Source organism: Tympanuchus pallidicinctus, unplaced genomic scaffold, assembly GCF_026119805.1.
Source record: "Tympanuchus pallidicinctus isolate F22 unplaced genomic scaffold, pur_lepc_1.0 scaffold1, whole genome shotgun sequence".
Classification (NCBI taxonomy): domain Eukaryota; kingdom Metazoa; phylum Chordata; class Aves; order Galliformes; family Phasianidae; genus Tympanuchus; species Tympanuchus pallidicinctus.
In genome coordinates this window covers 90940915-90962947 of record NW_026294618.1, presented here as the reverse complement: position 1 = coordinate 90962947, position 22033 = coordinate 90940915, and the positions used below count along the sequence as shown (strand labels likewise).

Below are 22033 nucleotides of genomic sequence, written 5' to 3'. Positions count from 1 at the left end.
ATCTAGACTAACTAATTTGATTCAGAAATTCAGAAAGCCAGACTTTTTATTTCAGAGCTTCAAACAAAGTTAAAAAAATGCATTACAAAATTAATTTCTAGCTGGCATTTGACTATGGGATTCTTAAGTGCATCTGTATGCCTCTTATTCAATTTGTATTTTCCTGTTGAAGAGTCTCTCGATAAACTTTTTTGTATTGCCTCTTTAATTAGATCCTCGCTCTCCGGATTGTGTTGTATACACTGAAGGTTCTTTTCTTTCTGTTCCTGTAAGATATAAAAGAGGATAATGCCTTCATTATGTTTCATATGTAAAGTACATTCTGAGATGCAGGGCAGATGAAAAGATAGGCTCTCAACTCACGTGGTAAAGTGGTGTCAGGGTACTTTGTCCAAACATCCTTCACACCGGTTGGTGTTATTTGTTTTGTTCTGCTTGTTTTTCTGTTTTTACTGCTGTAACATCTTTAGTGGATAGCTTTCCTTCTTTCTTGTTGTGACTGATAACTGGAGCTGCTTGCAATTGAAAAGGGAAGCACGATGTTTTATGTGTCATCAGTTTCATTTCTTTCCAGTGTTGTGTTGTTTCACAACGTTTCCTTCCTGTTGTGCTACCTCCAACTTTGTTTTTGGATAATCTATGACTGTAAACCATGGAAATTTGCAGCATTATTTGAAAAAGCTATGTAGTACGGGACCATTTTAAATCATGTTTGTTTTTCTTGGATTAAAGCAGTAAAGAGATTCTTTCTCCCTTAGATGGTCACAAGAAATGCATTAGCTGGTTTTTGCTTCTTTTTGGATTAGTGGGCAAATTTAATTTGAATGCCATCTTTTTTCTTTTTCATTTCTTTTAAGATAAGAACAGTACAGATCTGCAAAAGGGCTTCCTAATAATGCTGTCAAAGCAGCCCAGTATGTCTGACAGTCTCCAGTCAGGGGGAGTTTGGGAAGAAATGCCCCGTGATTACTGAATGGCAGAAAGTTGTAAAATTATTTTTAAATAAGTCCTTGGCTCGAAGAGAAAAAAAAGCTGATATTTCTGCCCATGTGAAATCCAGGCATAGAACAAATTGGTGAATGAGTTGGTTTTATATGCAAGTAGGATGTATGTGTTACATTTCTACATGATGCAGCTTGAGACTTTATGGACTAAAATCTAAAACCATGTTGAAGACAATATTCTGTCTTGAACACTTTACTCAAATCTATCTCATTTAAAAAAAGAAAAACAAACAAAAAACCAACAAACTTTTCAGTCATATATCCACATATATAGGGGTGGTCTGATCACCGTAGCTTTTTTCTGCACCCAGTTTTCAACACATGTTCTCCATCTTCTTCTGAGGGATATTTTGTGATGCGTTACCACTAGTGAGTAATGCTGTGCTGTGGTTGAAGTATTACAGGTGTGCCCCCCTGTTGGTTCTCTCTCCATTATTTCTGAGATGAATCACTTGTTTAATACTCTGCTTCACTCGCCATTGCAGTTGCATTGCGTAGGTGAAGTTCTTGATATGGATAGAGGCACCGTTTTTCCAGAATTCATGCCTGGAAGGATGGAAAGAATGCATACAGGGGCTTGAGAAATGTGCATCATTAAAGTACATGGGGCAGTCTGTGTAATACTGGGTGGATACAAAGGACTAAGCTTGTAATGGCTGTAAGCTGGAGGACATGCTGGCCTTACAGAGCAGGTCACAGCTGCGAGAGATCTTTGCAGCATCACCAGTGGGATGATGCCTCACTATTACCTCATGTTTTCCCGTCTGTGTGGATTTCTGAGCTATCTAGATTCATCTGAAAGATGATGACAACACTTATAGTACAGCTGTGCGCATAAAGGCTGCAGGAATTGTAGCGGTGAGGGTTTTATGGTGGGTGTTGAGTCTCAGCATTGATGTGGCAGAGTTCTGGTGGAATAGTTGGTCTGTTCTGTGCTCTGGGGATTGAATTGGCCCTGATGGTGCTTCCTGGAGGTGGTTTTGACTCTCTGGACTGTGATGCACTGACAGTTTTCTTTCCTGCACGAATTATATAGAAAGGAGGTTTTTTTTCTTTTGAGATGATAAACGCAAATGGAAATAGAATTTGGTTAGCTAGCTTAAACTAAATATTGACTTGGTTTCTGCTTTCTTCTTGCAGCGTGTATTCAAAATGCCGTAATTCTCCTTTACCTATTTGTACACTGGCAAGTCATAAAGCCTCATCTTGTATTTGAGCTTGTCTGTTGTTGTTACGCAGGTAGACCTCTTGAGATAACTGCGCAGCCAGCTCTGTATTGGTGATGATGCAGTAAGCTGGCTGACTCACCCGTCTCATAGATGGTGGAGAGGTTTCAATTGTAACAAAGGTTACTCATGTATTAGTTGTTTGGTCATACACAGTCTTGTGAAACATCTCAGCAGCGTTGGTGGAATGCTTCTTTCTTAATTGAAAATATTTTTAGAGTTGTTTTTCTTCATTAATGGTACAAAAGCTTAAAAAATCTGCGTAAGTGGAGTATAGATTTCAATTTCTGTTTTGTTTTCTAGCTTGATTTTGTTGTTAAAGTAGCCAGAGGTTTTTAGAGAATGTTCTTGGTATAAACATTCTTGTTCATGCTGTTTGGTCATCCAAAATGTCTGAACCTTTCTTGATTAAAGCTAAATTTAAACTGGGTTGAAATGAGATGCTTTAACTTGTTAAGGTCCAATGCAGGCATGACATCAATTAATGAAGCTCTTAGAAGAACTCCTCAGAAAATGCTCGAAGTCCAAAGAAACCTGAAGCAGTAACATCAATACATCAATTTCTGTACTTTTTTTTTTAAAGCTATCACAGTGATAAGCTTGTAGTCTTATTGAAGCTTTCAGTGATGGTGGTGGTTCAGAATTGTGTTAAACCTGCTCACTGCAGGAGCTGTACATCTTTTACTATTTAGTGCCTGTGTGCAACTAACCTTTGGATCTTCAGTTCCCATCAAATGCAGCATTTTTAAATGAAAGATTTTCAAATGTTGTTATAAAAGACCAATGCCTCATCCCTGGTAAGACAGCTGAGAAGTAGGCTTCTTCCTACAAATTGCAGTTTTCTCAGCTTATTTGAGCTATTTTGTAAGCTTGTGGTTTCCCTGAGGTTTCTGAATCATGTAACTGAAACCGATTGGTGTCTTGTTAACTTTCCCCTGCATTGTTTTGCCAAGAGGTGAATAGGCAGTGCCAGTGTGCTCCTTTTCCCTGTGGAGGCTGTAGCTTCAGCTTTGCTGTGGCTTCTTTGGGAGCAGTTGAATCTGTGTTGTCCTGGCCGTGGGGATTCTGTTATCAGAGGTGAATTTCCTTGCACACAGTCGTTTCCTATCAAAATGGACTTACCTTGCTACCGGCTTGTCCTGCAATTGACTGAAAAACAAACCAAAAACGCCAATATGGAAAGGAAGATAATTTTTCATACAAAATTATTTCACAAAAATTTTCACACATGGTTCTTATGATGTTGCAGGGCTTCTGACCTTGTCAGTATGATGCTCAAAGACACAGATGTGAATCCTTGAAGGGATCAGACAGCGTCCTGTCTCCTTACTTTCTCTTTAGCTACCTGCTAATATGTACAGGATTGTACTTTTGCTGTCTTTGAAGGAGTAACAATTTTGAATAAAGCTAAAGCTTGGTTTTTACAGAAAGGTCTTAGGTCTTCATAGCTCCTGTTGTTTTAGCTTGCTGAAACAAACTAGGAGTTTGTCTTGGCTCTCCTGAAAGAACTGTGGAGAAATTGAGAGAAGGCTAAAGTGGCTGAATGATTTGTTCAGTAAAGCACAGAGGCCCTGCTGAAGGATGTGTTGCACAAGGTGCCGTAAGCTGTTACAGCCCAGAGCTCTGCGCACAGTCTGTCAGGTGCTGCTGCACCTGCTTCTAATCTGTACTTAGGTTACATCTTGATTTTGTTGGCTTTTTTTTACTCTTTCATAGATTTAAAGTGAAGATAAATAGGAAGAAATCCAGCTCTACCTCTTCATATTGTTTTTTCTTTTTTTTTTCCCTGCAGAGCTTGTTTAGTATCTACTACTAATAAAGTTACAGTGCATTGGTGGAGAAAGGAAAACAACTGCCAGTAATCCACTTTGTGGTTTTTCTTGCTTATGTCATCATATTCATGTGAGTGGTTTTTTTTTTTTGTCTGTTTAAAGCAGGTAAACCAACAAACTGGGAAGATGGTGGCTGGGGAGCCTGGGATGAAGCAGAATTACCAGAACCTGTAAGTTCATATGCATGAGGTCTAGGTCTCTGCATTTCAATCTCATTTTCCCTTGCAGTTACTGTGGAGGCACAAATTCAGGCATCTACTCTCAGAATCTAGGTGACTCTCAGAAAAACTGTTTCATAGCATATGCATATGCATATAAAAATATCGTGGTAAGAATAAACAGCAAACTAAAACATTCTTCTGTGAATTGCAGGAGAGCTTCCTTCAGTATGTAACTGTTGTGGTAGAGGAATGCATTGTAAGGTGTAAGTAACTCCAGTACTTAAAGTGCATTATTCCTGATTTTTAGGAATAAATAAGAGAACTGATACGATCTTTTAGAACTGGTCTAAAAACTCGAGTCTGCCTACCTGGAAATGGGTACATTCCTTCATTGCTGACTGTTTTTTCATTGCTTTGATCGGGTCACATCCCTCATTCTTCTCTTACTGCTTGCCATTCCAATATGTAACTAATATTAGGAAGTACAATTACCAGAAATCTAAAAACAGTGATGTAAGCTGATGTAATTACATGCTGTGTCCTCTGTGTCAGCTTTAATGGTTTGCAGCTGCCTGTGTGGTTTGGGGATGACAGTCCAAAATATTCATGGGGAATGAGGAATGCTGGAAATGCATCAGATTTGGATAAAAGTGAAAGAGTAAAGTGGTTTAAAAAAAAAAAAAGTGTAGATTTTAATTTTACTTGGAACAAGTGCCTGAAATTAGCTTTTGAGGGAAAAAAGGAGAGTAGTTAACTTTATTTAGATGCGGTGGCAAGGAAGAAAAAGTATTTCTATACTTTACTCTTAGTAGCTGTCTGAATGGTGTCTTTTGGGGGCCTGGGCATGACAGTGAAGTTGTGGTGATCAACCAGTCTTAAATGTAGACTTTGAAATCCTGAACCGCTGGTGTAAATATCTTTCTACTAGTCACACAGTACTCTCTTTATGTTGTGATGTATGGATGATATTAAAGAGGAGATGAAATTAAGCAAGCAGGATGAGGGCTGCGCTGTTGCTCTTTGCAGGGAGAAAAACATCCTTCTTCCAACGAGCGTATTTGAGAATAATGCAGCTAGCCTGGGGTTGGTGTTGAGGGTGAGACTTATAGCTGTCAGGAATGACTTGCATAAGGTGTTAGGGAAGCTGTTTCTGTATAGAAGTCCTCTGCATCCGAATGAATCATCTGAAGAAAACTGCTTGATAAATTCCATGTTAGAGCTAATAGGGGAAGTTGAAGAATCCAGGCCTCGCCTTGCTAAAAAAAACCCTGTTCTGTATTTATCTCAATGTGCAGGAAGTATGCCTGAAGAGTGGGGCAGAATCTTCAATTTTTTACTTGAATGAGGAAAACTATGTTATGAGGGAAAATATGTTATTACAGCTGAGGTGAAAAGTTTCAATGAGCATGGTGTGTCCTAGGGATGAGTCAGTCCCATGCTGATGGCAGGGAATAAAAGGGAGTATAAAAACTTTCAAATAGGATAGATATTCAGCTCTCATTTCAATGAAGTGAAATTCTCAGCCACATTTTTATTACAAGTGTCATAAGCTTTTGTAATTTGGTAGATTCAGCAAGTGTAACTGAATTGTAATTGATCTTTTCCTCGAGCATTTCATAGAATCTTAGCATAACCTGAGTTTGAAAGGACCCCCAAGAATCACTGAGTCCAGCGTGTGGCTCCACACAGGACCACCCAACATCCAAACCATATGACTGAAAGCACTGTGCCAACACCCCTTGAACTCTGCCAGCTCAGCACCACAACCCCTGCCTTGAGCAGCCTGTTCCATGCCCAATGTTTCAATGTCTGAAATATGTTTCAACATATATACACATATGTTTTTCTTCTAGAGGAATTTCCTATTTCTTCATTTTAGGCAGTTGTAGGTGAAAACAGCTCTGCATTTAATCCTCATATGTTTCTTATAATTAGTTGAGTTGGAGCTAGTTTTAACTGGGATGTGTAGCTTGTTGTGAACCATGTGGTTTGCTAGTAAATACGCTCTAAATCTTTTGCCATGTTTGAACTGTAAAAGGGAAAAGTGAAAATAAATATTACAATGTTAGCTCCCAGTGTGATTAAGGAAAAAGTATTACTATAGAATTTGGCATCCATAAACAGACAAGAATGACATGAAAGAAAGATTCACTTGTATGAATCAAGTGATAGCGTGGACGAAGGTAGTTATCAGAGTATTTGCACTGTGCTGATGTTGACCAGATGATGGACATTCGGTGTACTCTTTATATGCACAGAGTGACTTTTTAATGCTGTGGCATTATGAAAGGAAATGAATGTAACAGGCAACCATGAGTGTGGTCTGTCGGTTCTTCCTGCAGCTTTTCTCTGGACAAGACTTGCATTTCTTCCAAACAAATGCAGCTTCATTACTAATTTGCAGACTTGCAGATGTAATTAGTGTAAGGTTGATGCCTTTTTGTGCATCATGTTTTTTAATGCAAATTTGTGCTTTAGCAATTTGATAGGTAGTTGTGCATTCAGCAGTGGTATTGATATTAAGCCAAAGTGTCAATTTGAATCTTGCAGGTTGTGCTGTGTTTAAAAGTCACTGCATACATTAACTAAAGCTTTACTTGTAGGAAGAAGAGGAATCTACTTCTAAGAACCAGAGAAATTACTGGCTTCAAGACTGTGTGTTGTCCTTGTCGCCAACAAATGACCTGATGGTAATAGCTAATGAGCAGAAGGCAGTCTTTTTAGTGTGTAAGTATATGTTCTGCTAAGTATGTAAGCATATACATTTAACAGTAGTCAGGGCAAAATCTATTTTTTCTCCCTATTTCTGGAGTTATCCTTAGTAATATGAACATTGAAGAGCCAGCTTCCATTTATCTACTTGCAATGGCCTGGTTGCTTTTGCCAATAACAATTGCAGTACATAAGTATGATATGTTGGTGATTCTTTTCCTTTACTCTGCCTTTGTAAAAACCCACCTGGAGTACTGCATTCAGCTCTGGGATCTCCGAAATAAGAAGGACATGGAGCTGTTGGAACAGATCCAGAGGAGGATCATGAGAATGATCAGAGGACTGGAGCACCTCTCCTGTGCATAGAAGCTGAGAGAGCTGGGATTGTTAAGCCTGGAGAAAAAGAAAGCTCTGGGGATACCTTACAGTAGCCTTCTGTTACCTAAAGGGAACCTGCAATAAAAATGTACAGGGACTCCTTATGGGGGAGTACAGTGGCAGGCAAGGAGTAATGGCTTTAAAAGAAAGGAGTTAGGTAGTTAGACAGATTGTATTAAGTTAATACACTGCAAGTGTTATTCTCTGAAGAGTTATGTGATCTAAAACCCACGTGGGTTAGTTGCTAATTTTTCAAAGAAAATAGGACAGCAGTGGTCCTCAGAAAGTTCCTATTGCATCAAGAATAAGGAGATGATTTAGCTTATCTGCTGGAGGGTGCTGCTAGAATGCTCAGCAGTAAGTACACCACACAGTGGCCAGAAGTGTCCTTGTGTCTTAAACTTTAGGCGTCAATCAAATGCCACACAGTGCTAGTTTTCTTAGTTGTCCATCTGCAACTGGAAGTTGATGAAACAAAGTGTCAGTTGTAATAGCACTCTGAATAGTAAAGTGTTGTGTTTTCTAGCACTATGCTGATTAAAACTTGCCAGACTTAGTGTAGGATTTTCATGTTCTCAGGGTTAGCACTAGAATTTTGTTATTTATTTAAGCTTCAGTGATCATCCCAAAAGAAGTTTGCATTAATTGAACCTCTTAAAATTTAATGAAGTGGGTATTACTATATGTAATTTTTTTGAACAAAACTGGTCATGTCATAATGATTTTAATAGTATATTGGATGTGGCTCTGGGCAGCCTGGTCTGGTGGTTGGCAACCCTGCACATAGCAGGGGGGTTGAAACTTGATGATTATTATGGTCCTTTTCAACCCATGATTGTTCTGTGCAAGTTTGTACAAAGGTACGAGTTTTTTTAGAAAAGTCAGTAAAAATAATAATCTTTTTAGTCTTCGAGGTATATGTAACTTGTGGTTAATCTAAGTGTATGTAACTCGTGGTTAATCTAAGTGAGATAAGATGTATTTTATGAAAGAGCTATTAAGAATAGACTTCTGTGAGATGTAAGACATTACAGTTTTATAGATGGCATCTATTTTTAATCATAGCTAAATGGAAGCAGAGTGACAAGGGAAAAGAAGAAATGCAGTATGCTGTTGGCTGGAGTGGCTGTCTGAGTGTTGAAGAAGGGTAGGTGCTGGAATGCAGTTGTGATTAAAACATTGTTTTTCTATTTAATAATTAACAATTTGTGCTGTCAGCTTTGTTTTTTGCTTTTGTCCAAGTGCATTTATATTTTCAGACATTCATATTTTGAAAACAGAAACGGAGTAACCTGGGTGAGCTTTGCGAAGGTCACCACTCATGGGTATTGTGTCTCAGGACATGCTCATGTAAATTAGGAGGAATTCTGTCAGTGCAGTTTAATGTATTTACATGTAAATTAGAAATCAAATCTGGGTTTTCAAGCTTTATATAAGTACTAGGAGAATGTTTTTTGAAAATCTGCTTTTCAAGTAGAGGTGGAATTTTGGTAGGGGATGTTGCTACTGGAAGTGTATGAAATAGTTCCAGAAATAATTCTTTCCATTTTCAAAATCTCAAGTAAATGTGAAGATCTCTTTGGTTAAGAAGTCAGTCCAAATTACAAGCTGTGAGCAACATTCATGTGCTTTTTCTGTGTTCATCTTTTCAGATGCATTGAATTTCATCTATCTGTGACCTCTACAGTAAATAGCCTGTTACCAGTTTTTGTCACTTTTTGAAATGGTTTTGGTGCTCTAAGTCATTTAGAACAGTTAGAAAATTTGCCTTGGAAATACATTTGGTATTTATACAAAATTTCTGCTAGATCTGTCTTCAAATAACCAGACTGACACTTTCTGGAATCTCCCATATGGAGTAGGATTTGGATTTCATTATCAAGTTTGCAGTCTTGAGTTGTCTGCATTTGGGTATGCCTGTTGGCTTCAGCCTTCTGTTATGCTGCAGGAGGTGCTGAATTAATCAGCCATTTTCTAGTCTGTATGATAAGCCTGCTGCTGCAGTGAATTTGAACTATTTTGTAATGTGTCCCTTCAGGGCTTTTCCCCATTCTACCACTGAAATTACTATGTCATCTTCTACTCTAAACAAACAAACTGCACAACAAATGAACAAACCCCTCTGTTCAGAGACTCAGTACTGTTCTTTGAGATCCGTTGTGGAATGGGTGGCTTTCTTTAGATAGACACAGCTAAATTTGTTACAGCTTGATTTAAGGTTTGCAAGTGTTTCCTGTAGGTGAGGGTTCTGTTTCTGTGGAGGTGTCAGTAGGACAGTCTCTGCCAGATTGTCTAAAGCCTTGTGGCGTTTTTTTGCCCAGAGCTGTCTTTCACTGATATGTTGTGAGGCAGCTAAGCTTTCCTCTTAAAGATGAGGTTTCACTGAAATGGATATTAAGTTGTGATTATATTGCAATTCATGTCAAACTTGTGTTTAGGAATTTTTTTCTATAATTCTCTAGCCTGGTTATTTAATTACTCCTTGGGGAATGGAGGTGGTCTGAAATGCAAATAATCTGCAGTACTGGAAGCTTTTATGCTTCAAATGCTGTTCAGGATGTAATCTTGAATTTATATGGTATTCCATAAAATCTTTGTACTTCTTCTGATTCCCTAGACTGTGTAAAGCTTTCTGCTGTAGAAACAGCTAAATAATTTTTGATTTGAGATATTGAAGCCTGCTCCTCTGCTTGCCTTCTGCGTGCTGTGCCTGCCACGCTCAGTTTCTGTTACGTGGGAAGATCAAGTTACTTCTTGAAATGTTATCAAGTTGTAATGATGAATACAATGGATGTAAAAATCTATTTGGTTCCATAATGTATTTCAGAACTGTGTTTTTGAGAAGTGTGGTCCAGGTGTAGTATTTGTTTTTGTAAGCAGCGAGTCTTTACTGAGAGTACTGGCGGAATGATCAGTCTTGAGTGATGAAGGAGAACAATAACAAGGTGTAATAGGCACTCACTGCAATCTGTTCAAATACTTATATGACCTTGTAATTCAAAATGTCTTTAAAAGGAAGGTTTTCTTTTTTTGCTTTTTCTCATTTGAGCTTGATAAATTATGTGCTGCATTACTATATTGTTAATATGTTTAAAATGTTGATAAGATGTCATGTAGAGCAGTCTTCTACAACTGGAAAGTAAAGCATGCTTATTAGTTTTATCTTTCTCTTTCTAGTGAATGTGTGAGCAGTGTATTGTGTATCCCATTGGCAAGTCAGAAGAGGTAAGGATTGATATTCCTATGAATATGCATTCTCCTTATATTACACCCTCATATGTTAATGACTTAGAGCAGGATTAGTTTTTAACTTCTGATGTATCTTTATGAAACAGGAGCTCCACAGGTCGTCCTGACTGGACCTGCATTGTGGTTGGCTTCACCTCTGGCTATGTTCGTTTTTACACTGAGGTATGTTTCTCAGCACAGTGAGCCCACAAGAAAGCCATTCTAATAAATATCTATTTCTAAAAAACATCTGCTTTCACAGACAATGTTTTTTGTCTTCCCTGAGAAAAAGCACAGTAATGGTCACACTTATTATTCTTTCTCTTTTAGAGCGGAGTGCTGCTTCTTGCACAGCTTTTAAATGAAGATCCTGTCCTGCAGCTTAAGTGCAGAACCTATGAAATTCCCAGGCATCCTGGTGTCACAGAACAGGTTTTGTCAGATTATTTCAAAAGCGAAGTGGCAGTGTTAAGGGGTATGGAAGGGAGTCTTCTCTGTGAATCCTCTACGTCCTTTACCAGTTTTTTCATGGGTAGAAAATTCCTTACAAGAGACTGCAGATTTCTTTTTCTAGAATTATATTATATAGTTTGAGGAGGATTCAGCATTTCTTATTAGTAATTCAGCATTTCTTGTTATTACTAGTATTTAGTTTACTCTGTAGATTTCTGGTGGTTATCTCAGCAGCAGCATTGCAAAGGAAGGCTTAATTCATCTCCTATTTCTCATTTATGTGCACAAAATATGATAATGTATTGATGATGAAAGGAGAAAACAAAACTTGATAGGTAGGTGCCGGGAGCTCTATGTACGCATTCACAAGCATTTATGTTCTTTCACAGAGAAGATAGCTAAAAATTGAAGCCATGTTTATGAGAGTGCTAAGAATCTGCATAATGACTGTTTCCTACAGAGAAGTTTTTTGTAGAGCTCAAGCTACTTAGTAGAAAAGCCAGCTTTCTTTGCTTTTGGCTGAGTAGGCATGCTGTGTGCAGAAAACTAATGAAGTTAAAGACATTTCTGGGTTTGTGTTATGCATGTGTTTGTGCATTGCTAGCATGATGTTTTGAGATGGTTTTGAAGTACAGAAAAATTAAGGAATTTAAATCCTGAGTTTATGTGACCAAGTTAATGTTTTTGTGCCCAAATGGTAATGCATGTGCTAATCCACTTAAAAATTTGGCTCATGAAGCATTGTTGTATTCTAGATAGACCTGATTTTCTGTGGTCTTCACAAGCCACTGTAAATTTTATATTTTCTCCCTAAGCCATAAAATGTATTAAGCAAGCATAAGAGCCATTGAAGGAAGACAAAATGATAAAATGTCAGGCCTGAATAACTATTTATGGGATGGCACAACACTTAGTTCTTTTAGTTCTGCCTTATTGTTTTGCCTGGGGCTTGTTAAAAATTAACTCTTTGGGTGTAATACTTGTCTTTGTGTAGTTAACTGCTTATTTTCTAGCTACTGTGTTGTAACAGTTGCAGTGATTTCTCTTTTTTTTTTGTCTTTAATTTTTCTCCTACAGAATGAAGAGCTAAGTATCCTGTATCCAGCAGCAATTGTGACAATTGATGGTTTCAGTCTCTTTCAGTCCCTACGTGCTTGTCGCAACCAGGTAGCAAGAGGTATAGTTAAGAGAAAGTTTTTATTTCTGAGTCTCTTTATTTTGTGTAATGTGAAATACTATTTGCTTATCAGATATCAAGTCAAGGTAAAACTCAAATCTTTTTTGCTTGTCCTTTAGTATGGAGGCATCTTTTGCATTTGTGGTAATTCCTTACACCACAGAAAATGTCCTCAGCACAAGTTGTCTGAGTGCCATTGACTACTTTGTACATTCTCACCATAGTGCTGTGTGCTGGTTGTGGCTGGGATAGAGTTTGTTTTCTTCACAGTAGCTCATATTATGCTGTTTTGTATTTGTTACCAGCACGGTGTTGATAACACATTAGTGTTTTAGCTGGTGCTGGACAGTACATAGTGTCAAGGCCTTTTTTGTTTCTCATACTGTCCTGCTGGAGAATAGGCTGTGGTGTATGAGAACTTGAGAGGGGACGCAACCAAGAGAGCTCCCTGTTTCTCATATCATGTGGTGTTGTGCCAGCAGTAAAAGATGGGGCAAAGGAAGAGGAAGGGAGGATGTTCAGAGGTAGTGTTAGTCTTCTGAAATGCCTTTTTTTTTTCTTTTTTTTTTGTGTGACAAAACCCTGTCTTTTTTGAAATGGCCAAACATTTGCCTGCTGGCAGGGAGGAGTGAATGAATTCCTTGTTTGACTCTGTTTATGCACGCAGCTTTTGCTTTACCTATTAACTGCCTTTATCTCAAATCGTGCAGTTCTTTTCACCATCCCCTGTGGGGGAAGTGAGTGGCAGCTGTGTGGTGCTTAGCCATGTTAACTCACAACATCATGTTAAAGTAATTCTTTGGCTAGTGAGTTGCCACATAAATATGCCTAGACCACAGAAATAAATTGTAGTAGCCTCTGTAATTTGTGTAGAATAGTAAACCATGCATAATTTGTAAACTCTGTAAATAGTAAATAAAGTTGTGATGGGTATTGTGAAATTCTATCCAGTTAATGGTGTTTTAATTTCATTATGGAAAGTATTTCAAAATGCCATTTTACTTCAGCAGCTATTCAAATGTATGTTGAATTAAAATTAAATTATTCTTCAGATCCTATCAATTTCTTTCTGTTATTCTTTTCCTTTGACTAAGTAGAGGTGTCTTTTTTTGTGTACTTACCAACATTTGTCAGCTGCAGCATCTGGCAATGAGAATGTTCAGCCACCACCTCTAGCTTATAAGAAGTGGGGTTTGCAGGACGTGGATACAATTGTTGACCATGCTAGTGTTGGTAAGCATTTTTGTGTACCTTCATATTTGGCTTGAATGAAATTGAATGTTTTAGAGTTAAACTTGGGGTGAGAGCACTTACTAATGGTTCTGTTTGGGTAGAAATAAGAGGGAGAAGACTGATGTAGTGAATAATCTGATTAACCGTCACCAGAAGTGTATTGTATTTCTCGTTGTTTTGAGCATTCTCCTTTCAGTCTGAGGAGAGAGAAAGGGAGGCAGCTCTAGCTGTCTTGTCCTCTCTTTTGGTAAGAAACGACAAAGAGACTGGATAGATGCAATTCTGTTTCTGCCAGTTGAAGGCACCATCTGGTAGGCAAATTAAGGCTGATATTGGTATGCTCCAGCACATCAAGAAGTGAAAACTTGGAATTGTACCTTTCCAAAAGAAAGCAGCATACTTCTATACTCCTGGAGTCTTAAAGTCCTTAGGAATTTGCAGAAGCCTGGGAGACAGTAAATTTTATTTTACCCTTCCATCTTTTCTTAAAAACATTAAGTTGGATGGGTGCTCAGTAGACAAGTGAAGTGGGTTTTGTTAACCATGTATTTTTGCTGCTAGACTGTACAGTACTGATACTGCCCTTCAGCACGTGTCTCTACTAGTTCTGTAGTGGTTACTGTTTGGGCAACATGTGGAAGCTTCACTTCTCTCATTATGTCAGATTGTTCCCATTTTTCATCACTGCAACAAGTTTTGCTCAGTTTTTTTTTTAATGAAATCTAGGAGACTTTGTCTTAGTTGTTTTGCTTAGAAGAGCAAATTACGTTTTTTTAATTAACAAAAATACATTAGGTTTCTGTTCAGTTCTTTGGAATTAGCATGGTTAGGGTTACTCCTTTCCAAATGTTGAATGATCAGCCAAGAAAACAGGGCAGGAACATATTTAGACTTAAATCAATCATGTACTTTTGTATAAAACACCTGCTTTTATGTTTTTGGTAGGCATTATGACACTATCTCCTTTTGATCAAATGAAGACTGCCTCCAATATAGGTGGATATAATGCAGCTATAAAAAACAGCCCACCTGCTATGTCTCAGTATGTTACAGTTGGATCCAATCCCTTCACTGGTTTCTTTTTTGCCCTGGAGGTATGTACCTCGAAGCCGACTTGCTGAAATTGCTTGAATGATTAATCCTTGTCATCTCTGTATCTGTATTCTTATATTCATTTTATGCTGATGTTTCACCCTTTTCTTGACCTTCAGAAAATGGAATGATTGGGAGAGTAATGTCTACCAGTTTCTGTCACTGAAAAAATTAATTCCTTAGCTCAAAACAAATGTCACAGTCATTTGTTAATTTATTGCCAGTTAGGTACCTTGAGGTTTTATTTATTAATAATTAGATTGTGGTTCTGTTCACAAGCATCTTAAGCATTTTTGGAGACCGTCAGTCTTTGGTTATGTACAAACAGAACCACTACATGTGGGAGAGAACTAACAATTCTTGCTTAATTTTACCTATGATACATTCATGCTTCCTGGTTGAGTTTTTTTGTGATTTTTTTTTTTTTTTTAACCTTGTATTGGAGGAAAAGAATGCCAGTGTACTTATGTATGCCTTGTATATTCAGACTGCTAGCCTTATTGGGGTCAGAAGCTGACTGAAAATGCTAGAATTGAAATTTTTATTATGTGCTTGCCTCTGCAGTGTGATTAAGACAAAACTGCTAAGATTTGTGTTTGCAAGGAAATCAAAGCCATGCACCAGATAACTCTCTATAGTAAATCACACACAGAGTTTCTTTAACTTCTGTTGCAGACAAACATACTGAGCCACCAGTGACTTGCAGGAGGATTTTTGAAATGGTAAAGAGATGTCAGAATGGCTTTGCTGGGGCAGTGAATTAAAATTTTGCAGAGTGTTAAAGCTATGCTTTCTGAGCTGAAAGTCCATAAGAGAACTGAAAAGCTATTCTGCAGTTGAGTTCAGTGTAAGAACTATTTCTTGGCATTGTAAACACTATTCCTTCATTCCAGGGTAGGTCACAGCTATTTCTTGACTACCTAAACACTTTCCTTTCTTTCAGGGTAGCTCACAGCCGCTGTTGTCTCATGTTGCCTTAGCAGTTGCAAGTAAACTGACCTCAGCATTATTTCATGCTGCCAGGTAACAAAATAAAAGATTATATTAAGTGATATGTTTTAGTAGCTTCATAATAATTTGAGATTTATTTTTTTTTTCAAAACTGTTAGTATAATTCTCCTATTGCCTTCTTCTATTGCAAGTGGCTGGCTTGGTTGGAAGAGCAAACATGAGGAAGAACCTGTCCAAAAACAGAAGCCGAAAGTTGAACCTGCAACCCCATTAGCAGTGAGGCAAGTTTGATATGCTGTCTCAGTTGCTGGAAAGCTCTTGTGTTCTTAATTATTTAAATGGTTTTGAAAGGTAGAACTGATGAGCCTGTGTGTTTTTCCCAGTGTTAAACAGTGATAGTAGTTTGTAGATCACTTGTTTTAGGCTTTGTTCCATTTTAGTTTGTCATTCTGTGCAAATTACTCATCTCTTTCAACTCGTTGATATGAAAGAACAATTTGCATAGTTCAATGTCAGTATAAATATGTTAATATCACCTGAAATTTATCACTGAAGTACTTCAAAGAAACCGTGTGAGGTGCTTACTACTGATGATAACTTAAAGCATCTCAGAAAAATTAGGAAGTACACTGATTCCCTGTAGGATAGTGAGAGAGGAGAATGGGAAAAACAGGTTGTAACGCAATGTTTTTCATGACAGATGGTAAGAGACTAAATTTGGTTGATTTTCTCGTGTGTTTTTTTCCTTGAAGTATGTTCAAGACTACTTGGAATGAAGAGGGCTTGTAGAGTAACCCACTGCTCTGAGATCCTTGTCTGACAGTGCTTCCCTAGGCAGTTATTTATCTTAATTCCTGAATTCTGGTTTTCAGTAGGATATTAACAGACCTTCAAGATAATTCTGCTTCTCTTGCTAGACAGCACAAAAACTTGATCATTATTTGTTAGTTTTACCCAAATCTTTTTGGTACCTTAATAAAAAGCTAATCTATTACTGTTTAGTATTTCTGAAGAAAGAAAAATCTATCTAGTGATTTTCTGTTTGATTTCTAGGTTTGGAATTCCGGATTCCCGTCGTCATGGTGAAAAAATATGTCTTTCCCCATGTAATACTTTGGCAGCAGTGACAGATGATTTTGGAAGAGTTATTTTACTGGATGTTACAAGAGGACTTGCAATTCGCATGTGGAAAGGTATGATATTGTATGTCAATATAGCAATAATGTTTCAATATAGTGTGGCTTCTTATTTTCAGACTTGCAATTCTGAGACTTTTTCAATAATCTAAGTTGCTCTTCATATTAGAAGTTTGTAGGTATGGTATGGTGCTTTCTAATGTTCCTGGACCTATTTCTCATCATTACTGAGAGCTTTGTATTGTCTAGATTGCAGTGCCAGAGTCTGAAGGTTTTTTTGGTTGTCAGACATGTATTTACCAGCCTTTCCCTGCTGTGGATTTGAGTGAGGCTGTTGAAATGTGAAGTAGTTTTTGGATTTTTAAGCAAATAACACTCAATGAGTTAAATGTTATGTTTTCTCATTGATAGAGTTGTGAATACTTTGCCACCTACTTAGTATAATATATTTTGTTATAGACTCATTTTATATGTTCAAATTTTGCTTGTGGTTTGAAATCCTCATTCATACTTGCTAAAACAATTACACAGTTTAACAAGGAGCATCCCTACTTAAACACTTGTGAAGTTTGTAGTAGGAGAAGGTACTTGCATTACTCAGAGTAAACGGACATTTTTATTGATTTACTAAAAATTGCATTTTAATAATTAAAACATATGAATGCAAACTTACATTCTACTTAATTACAATATACGTTTTCTTCCCTAACTCTTCTTTTTTGTTGTGTTGAAATAAGAAATATGGGTGCTTACTGCGGATCTTCTGAGCAGCATTTCCATCACTGCAACGTTGAAATTACAGACCTGAAGGGTTTCATTTTCTTATGGTTTCTCCTAGAAGAACTTGTTCCTTCTGAAAGCACTGCAGCAGAGAGGAATCCTGATGGGTTCTAAATGTGTACCCTAGTTTTTAGCAGGAGTCTGGCTACTGACCAGAGATGTGCAGTTTAAATCTTAATCACATCTAAATTTCTGTACACTAAAGAATCTGTTTTTTCTTACAAAGGATACCGTGATGCAGAAGTTGGTTGGATACAGACTGTAGAAGACCTTCATGAGAGGGAGACTGAGAAGATTGATTATTCTCCGTTCGGAAATGCACAGTGTCCAAGCAGAGTGGCTCAGTTCCTTGTGATCTATGCTCCAAGGAGGGGAATTCTGGAAGTCTGGAGCACACAGCAAGGGCCTCGTGTTGGGGCCTTCAATGTGGGGAAGCATTGTAGGTAAGAAATTTTATCGTGTGGCATGCTTTCTGTGCTTTTGCAGCACCTGAATATACCAGTGGCAGAAGTAAAAAGCACTGGCAGGCTTTTATTGTGTTACCAGCAGTGTTTATACTGAACATATCTTAGTACATATATATAAATATATATATATAAATGGGATTTTGTCATGCTTTGTCACTGTATAGTTTCTTGATTCAGCAGATATTAAGCTTTTGCTGAACTGAACAAAAATTTTTTAAATGTGAACATCGAAGGATGCTGATTTTATTATTTCCTATAAATGCCATGATTTCTTAATTGTTTTTAGACTGTTGTATCCTGGTTATAAAATAATGGGTTTAAACAACGTTACCAGTCAGGGATGGCAGCCCCAGACTTACCAGATATGTCTTGTTGATCCAGTTTCTGGAAGTGTGAAGACTGTCCATGTACCTTTTCATTTTGCATTGAGGTAAGGATTGCTCTGTGTAACTAAATTTCAGTTACTGTTTTTAGAAACTATTTATAGAGAGCCACTCTTGTGTCCCTTCTCAGACTGAGTGATTCTCTGGTAATAGCCTTATTGGTTTGTGTGCATTAACATAGTTAATGTGGTGTTACCTTTAAGTAGCTGACGTATAATTCAAGTAGACTTCCATTTTATTAACACATACAAATGAAATTATTTCTCTTCAGTGATAAAAAGAGTGAGCGAGCAAAAGATATGCATCTAGTGAAGAAGTTAAATGCTTTGCTCAAAGCTAAAACCTCAGATCTAGGTAGGTCTTCTTAAATAATTTCTTCAAGCTGTATGTTATGAGGTGGTGCTTCTGTTTGTTGTCCTGTAAGTGTAGAAACAGATGTTTTGATAATTGTGTGTGCTGTAAATTATGATCCTGAAATGGCTTGTATTTTTTTTTGTAAACTACTGAAATACATTTATCTCATACAAGGATCCAGTATGAGTGTTATCTGCCCTTTAAATCTTGATTAATCTCTACTCTGAGTGCTTGCTTTCAACATGAGCCTTTTGCGACACATTTTTGCTCTGTAATGGAGATCAGTGTTTCAATGAATGTATCCTCCTTCCTTTAAAAAATATTCTTTTCTTATGAAAGATAGATTTGGAATAAGAGATGCCACTGAGCTGTTTTATTTTCACCAAGCTTATTTTTGGCAGCTTTTTAAAAGTATCTTAAATTCTGTAGGATAAGCCAATGTGCATCGCAGCTGCAGTGCAAATTGACTTGCTTTTTTCATAATTCACTTGAAAAATAGGAATTAATGTAGTAATTTTCCTTGTTCACAGACTTGATTGAAGCTGAAGCAAAGGAATTAATACTTGATATTAAATACCCTGCTACAAAGAAACAGGTGAATATTTAATGCCAGTGTTCTTCAACATTAAAAAAAAAAAAAAAAAGTTGTGTTATTAGTTTTGATAAATCTTTCTTAAACGTTTTAAAATACCTCACTTGTTCCAAGAGTTACTTGAAGCAAATCATGGAGCTGTTACTTTGACTTGTGACTTCCTGAAGGTATCTTCCACAGTAAAAGCTGAAATAATAAAAGCAGAGCAGGCCAGCAGACCTTGTTATAGGATCAAACTATGCCACAGGTATATGTGAAGACCAAAAAAAAACCTGTAAATCATTGTCAAAGTTGTACTGTTGTTGGCTTACCTTATGCCTTAACAGTAAAGTGAAGCAAATGTTTAATTCTTTTGAATGTCTGCTTAACAGGCTCTGGAAAGTATATTGACAAGTGAACGCGTGCCACTTTCGTCTCTCACAAACATCACTCAGACGTTAATGGATAATTTAGAAAAACAGGGTAGGTGGATATTTATTCTGCAAATACAGTGAGGCATTTCCACCACATCTGCAGTGCTGTAGGACAATTCTAGAACTGCTCTGTTCCACAGAGAGGCCAAATTAGATCTGCTTTGGTTGGGTGCTAGGTATCACAGAATGTTGCTTCTTCACATTTATTTTTTTCTGCACAGACAGCAGATAGCTTGCTAACAAGTATGCTTCGCTATACTTGCCATGTGCCTAACAACTTGTGATTATATTTAAAAATAAAAATGAAGTGACTGGGCTGAGTGCTTGCATCCAGAAAAAAAATTGCCTTCAGAAAGAAGGCTTCACAGAATTTGTGTAGAAGGCTTTTGCTTTTCTCTCTTTACTAGGAAGGCAGTAAAGATATGGTATTTTGGATCTGTAAATTTTAATGTACTGATGGCACAAAATCCTTATCACTGAAGATCTGAGCTTTGGCCAGATGCCTGGTATCTTCTCTTGGTAAACTTCACTGATGTTTTATTCCATGTTTTGCTGGAAATCTCTCAAGAGTCTCAGGAATTGTCATTTTTCATTTAAAACAATTGAAATAAAACCCACCACCACAAAAAAAAAAGTTGCTGAAAGTCTGTGAAGTTTTCCTCTTTGAAATGATACACTTGAATCTTTCCAAGTGGTGAGAGCCTTCCTTATGCTTGAGGTAACCCCCCTTTGGGAAGCACAGCTGGGTATACTGAGGTGAGGAATAAAGTGGAGAAGCATGTGCCTGCCACTTCCTTTGCATGTACTGGGACTTCTCAGCAGCAGAAGCTTGCACGTTTTTCTGTTTTTATTTTCTGTGGATTCATTTCAGCTTGGTAGGTGGAGATGAGTCAAGAAATCCCCACCACTGCTGTGTGGAAATTCTGAATAAATCATTTTTCAATTAGAATGGCTATGTCCCTGGTCCCGCCTCAATGAAAATGTAGCAATGCATTTTTATAGTTTAGAGGCTTTGAGGGAATCTTTTGTTTTGTCCACTTGAAGTGGTGAGTAGAATGAGTTTCCCATGGGCAGTTCTGTAAGAAGTCCTTAGAAAAATATATATATACCTAAGGGAGGTTGACAGAACCATATAATTACGGTGGTTTATTTCAGTGTGTATTTTTCTCATTAATCTCTTATGGTCATGTGTTACATTATTTCCTCACAGTCACAATGAAGAACAAAGTTGGCTCACGTTCTAGCCTTCTGTTTTCAGAAGAGTAGTATCGTATCTCCCATTTGTGTTGACTAGGTAAAAGATAACAAGAAACATGCTGGGCTGTGTGAATGTTGTGGCTGTGAAGAAGAGGTCCAAATCTAGCAAGCTTTGTGTGTTTGTAGGGTTTTGAACAGCAATGTGGCAATAGTGTTTAAGCTTCTTGGGGAGAAAACCATGTTTAGATACCTTCTGTATAGAAACATCTTATTAGGATCTGTGTTAAATGTTTTCAACAGATAAGTTTTTTTTCCATGCTGTGTTGATGTTAGCTGCAAGCATTCTGATTGCTTTAATGACAAAGTTCAGAAACAACGAGATCTTAGATTTCCACGACTTAAAAAGATGAAAGAAATGAAAAGGCAGTTTCTTGAAGAGATCAAAATGATGTATTATCTTTGAATATCAAACTCTCTTCTGATGTAAGGGATGTGCAGTTAAAATATCGGCAGCACGAATAAAAGATTACAGTCCGACTTTTAGGGTTTTATAAAAAAAAAAAAAAAAAAAAAAAAGGATTTTTTTGGCAGTTTGTGGTTTGACTTCAAATCAGGGAAAGACAATTTTCTGTTTGCTCAGTTCCGCTTTATCAACACCCTTCATTTTAAAAATGAGCCTGATATCTTTCTCTTTAATACTTACCATAAAAGTAACTCTTGTTTTATTCTGCCATGAGCTAAACATAATCATTGCAAGCAGCACTGCATCAAAAGATTATGGTGAGATGTAAGCCCCTCAGTGTAATTCCCCAAAGCAGGACTTCAGTGCAGTTGTAAAGTGTGTCAGGCCATATATTCAAATTAAGGTACAGATTTCTTTTTCTTCTTCAGAGCTCGAGTGTGTGGATGAAGGCTTACTGCAGTTCTGTGCAAACAAGCTGAAGCTGTTACATCTCTATGAAATAGTGAGCAAGCTGAATTCCCAAAGCATACAAGAAGACACTGTGTCCTCAGATAATGTGAGTAAATTCAAAGTTCAGTTATCGTGTAGAATTGAGTGATGATTTAAGCATGAAAAGATGTTCTTAGGGTTTTTGAAAATAAGCAGATAAATGAGTTATCCATTTTTGTAGGCTAAAGTTTGTAATGAAGTACTTGTTTATAAATATTTTTTATCTATTTTAAATGTTTTATCTATTTGCTGTACAAATTTTTAGCAAATAATATACCTAGCAGTCTTTGGCAGTCAAGTATAGTTGAAAGA

At 37.3% G+C, this 22033-nt stretch overlaps 1 protein-coding gene across 3 annotated transcripts in view; it reads left to right on the top strand.

Moving 5' to 3' along the window:
* The window catches only part of RAB3GAP2 (RAB3 GTPase activating non-catalytic protein subunit 2), a 40937-nt gene that overhangs the window by 2972 nt on the left and 15932 nt on the right, over positions 1 to 22033 (top strand). The window contains exons 2-19 of one of the 3 annotated variants that reach the window (XM_052665608.1): positions 4168 to 4232; positions 6827 to 6950; positions 8379 to 8460; positions 10491 to 10538; positions 10649 to 10724; positions 10872 to 10973; positions 12072 to 12171; positions 13306 to 13404; positions 14350 to 14498; positions 15440 to 15519; positions 15639 to 15728; positions 16501 to 16640; positions 17590 to 17806; positions 18117 to 18260; positions 18485 to 18567; positions 19098 to 19162; positions 19531 to 19621; positions 21661 to 21788. In XM_052665608.1, coding sequence (XP_052521568.1) covers positions 4168 to 4232; positions 6827 to 6950; positions 8379 to 8460; positions 10491 to 10538; positions 10649 to 10724; positions 10872 to 10973; positions 12072 to 12171; positions 13306 to 13404; positions 14350 to 14498; positions 15440 to 15519; positions 15639 to 15728; positions 16501 to 16640; positions 17590 to 17806; positions 18117 to 18260; positions 18485 to 18567; positions 19098 to 19162; positions 19531 to 19621; positions 21661 to 21788 — 1883 coding nt within the window. Of the gene's footprint in view, positions 1 to 4164; positions 4233 to 6826; positions 6951 to 8378; positions 8461 to 10490; positions 10539 to 10648; positions 10725 to 10871; positions 10974 to 12071; positions 12172 to 13305; positions 13405 to 14349; positions 14499 to 15439; positions 15520 to 15638; positions 15729 to 16500; positions 16641 to 17589; positions 17807 to 18116; positions 18261 to 18484; positions 18568 to 19097; positions 19163 to 19530; positions 19622 to 21660; positions 21789 to 22033 lie in introns of all 3 variants that reach the window. The other 2 variants (XM_052666394.1, XM_052664770.1) reach the window with 2 other exon arrangements.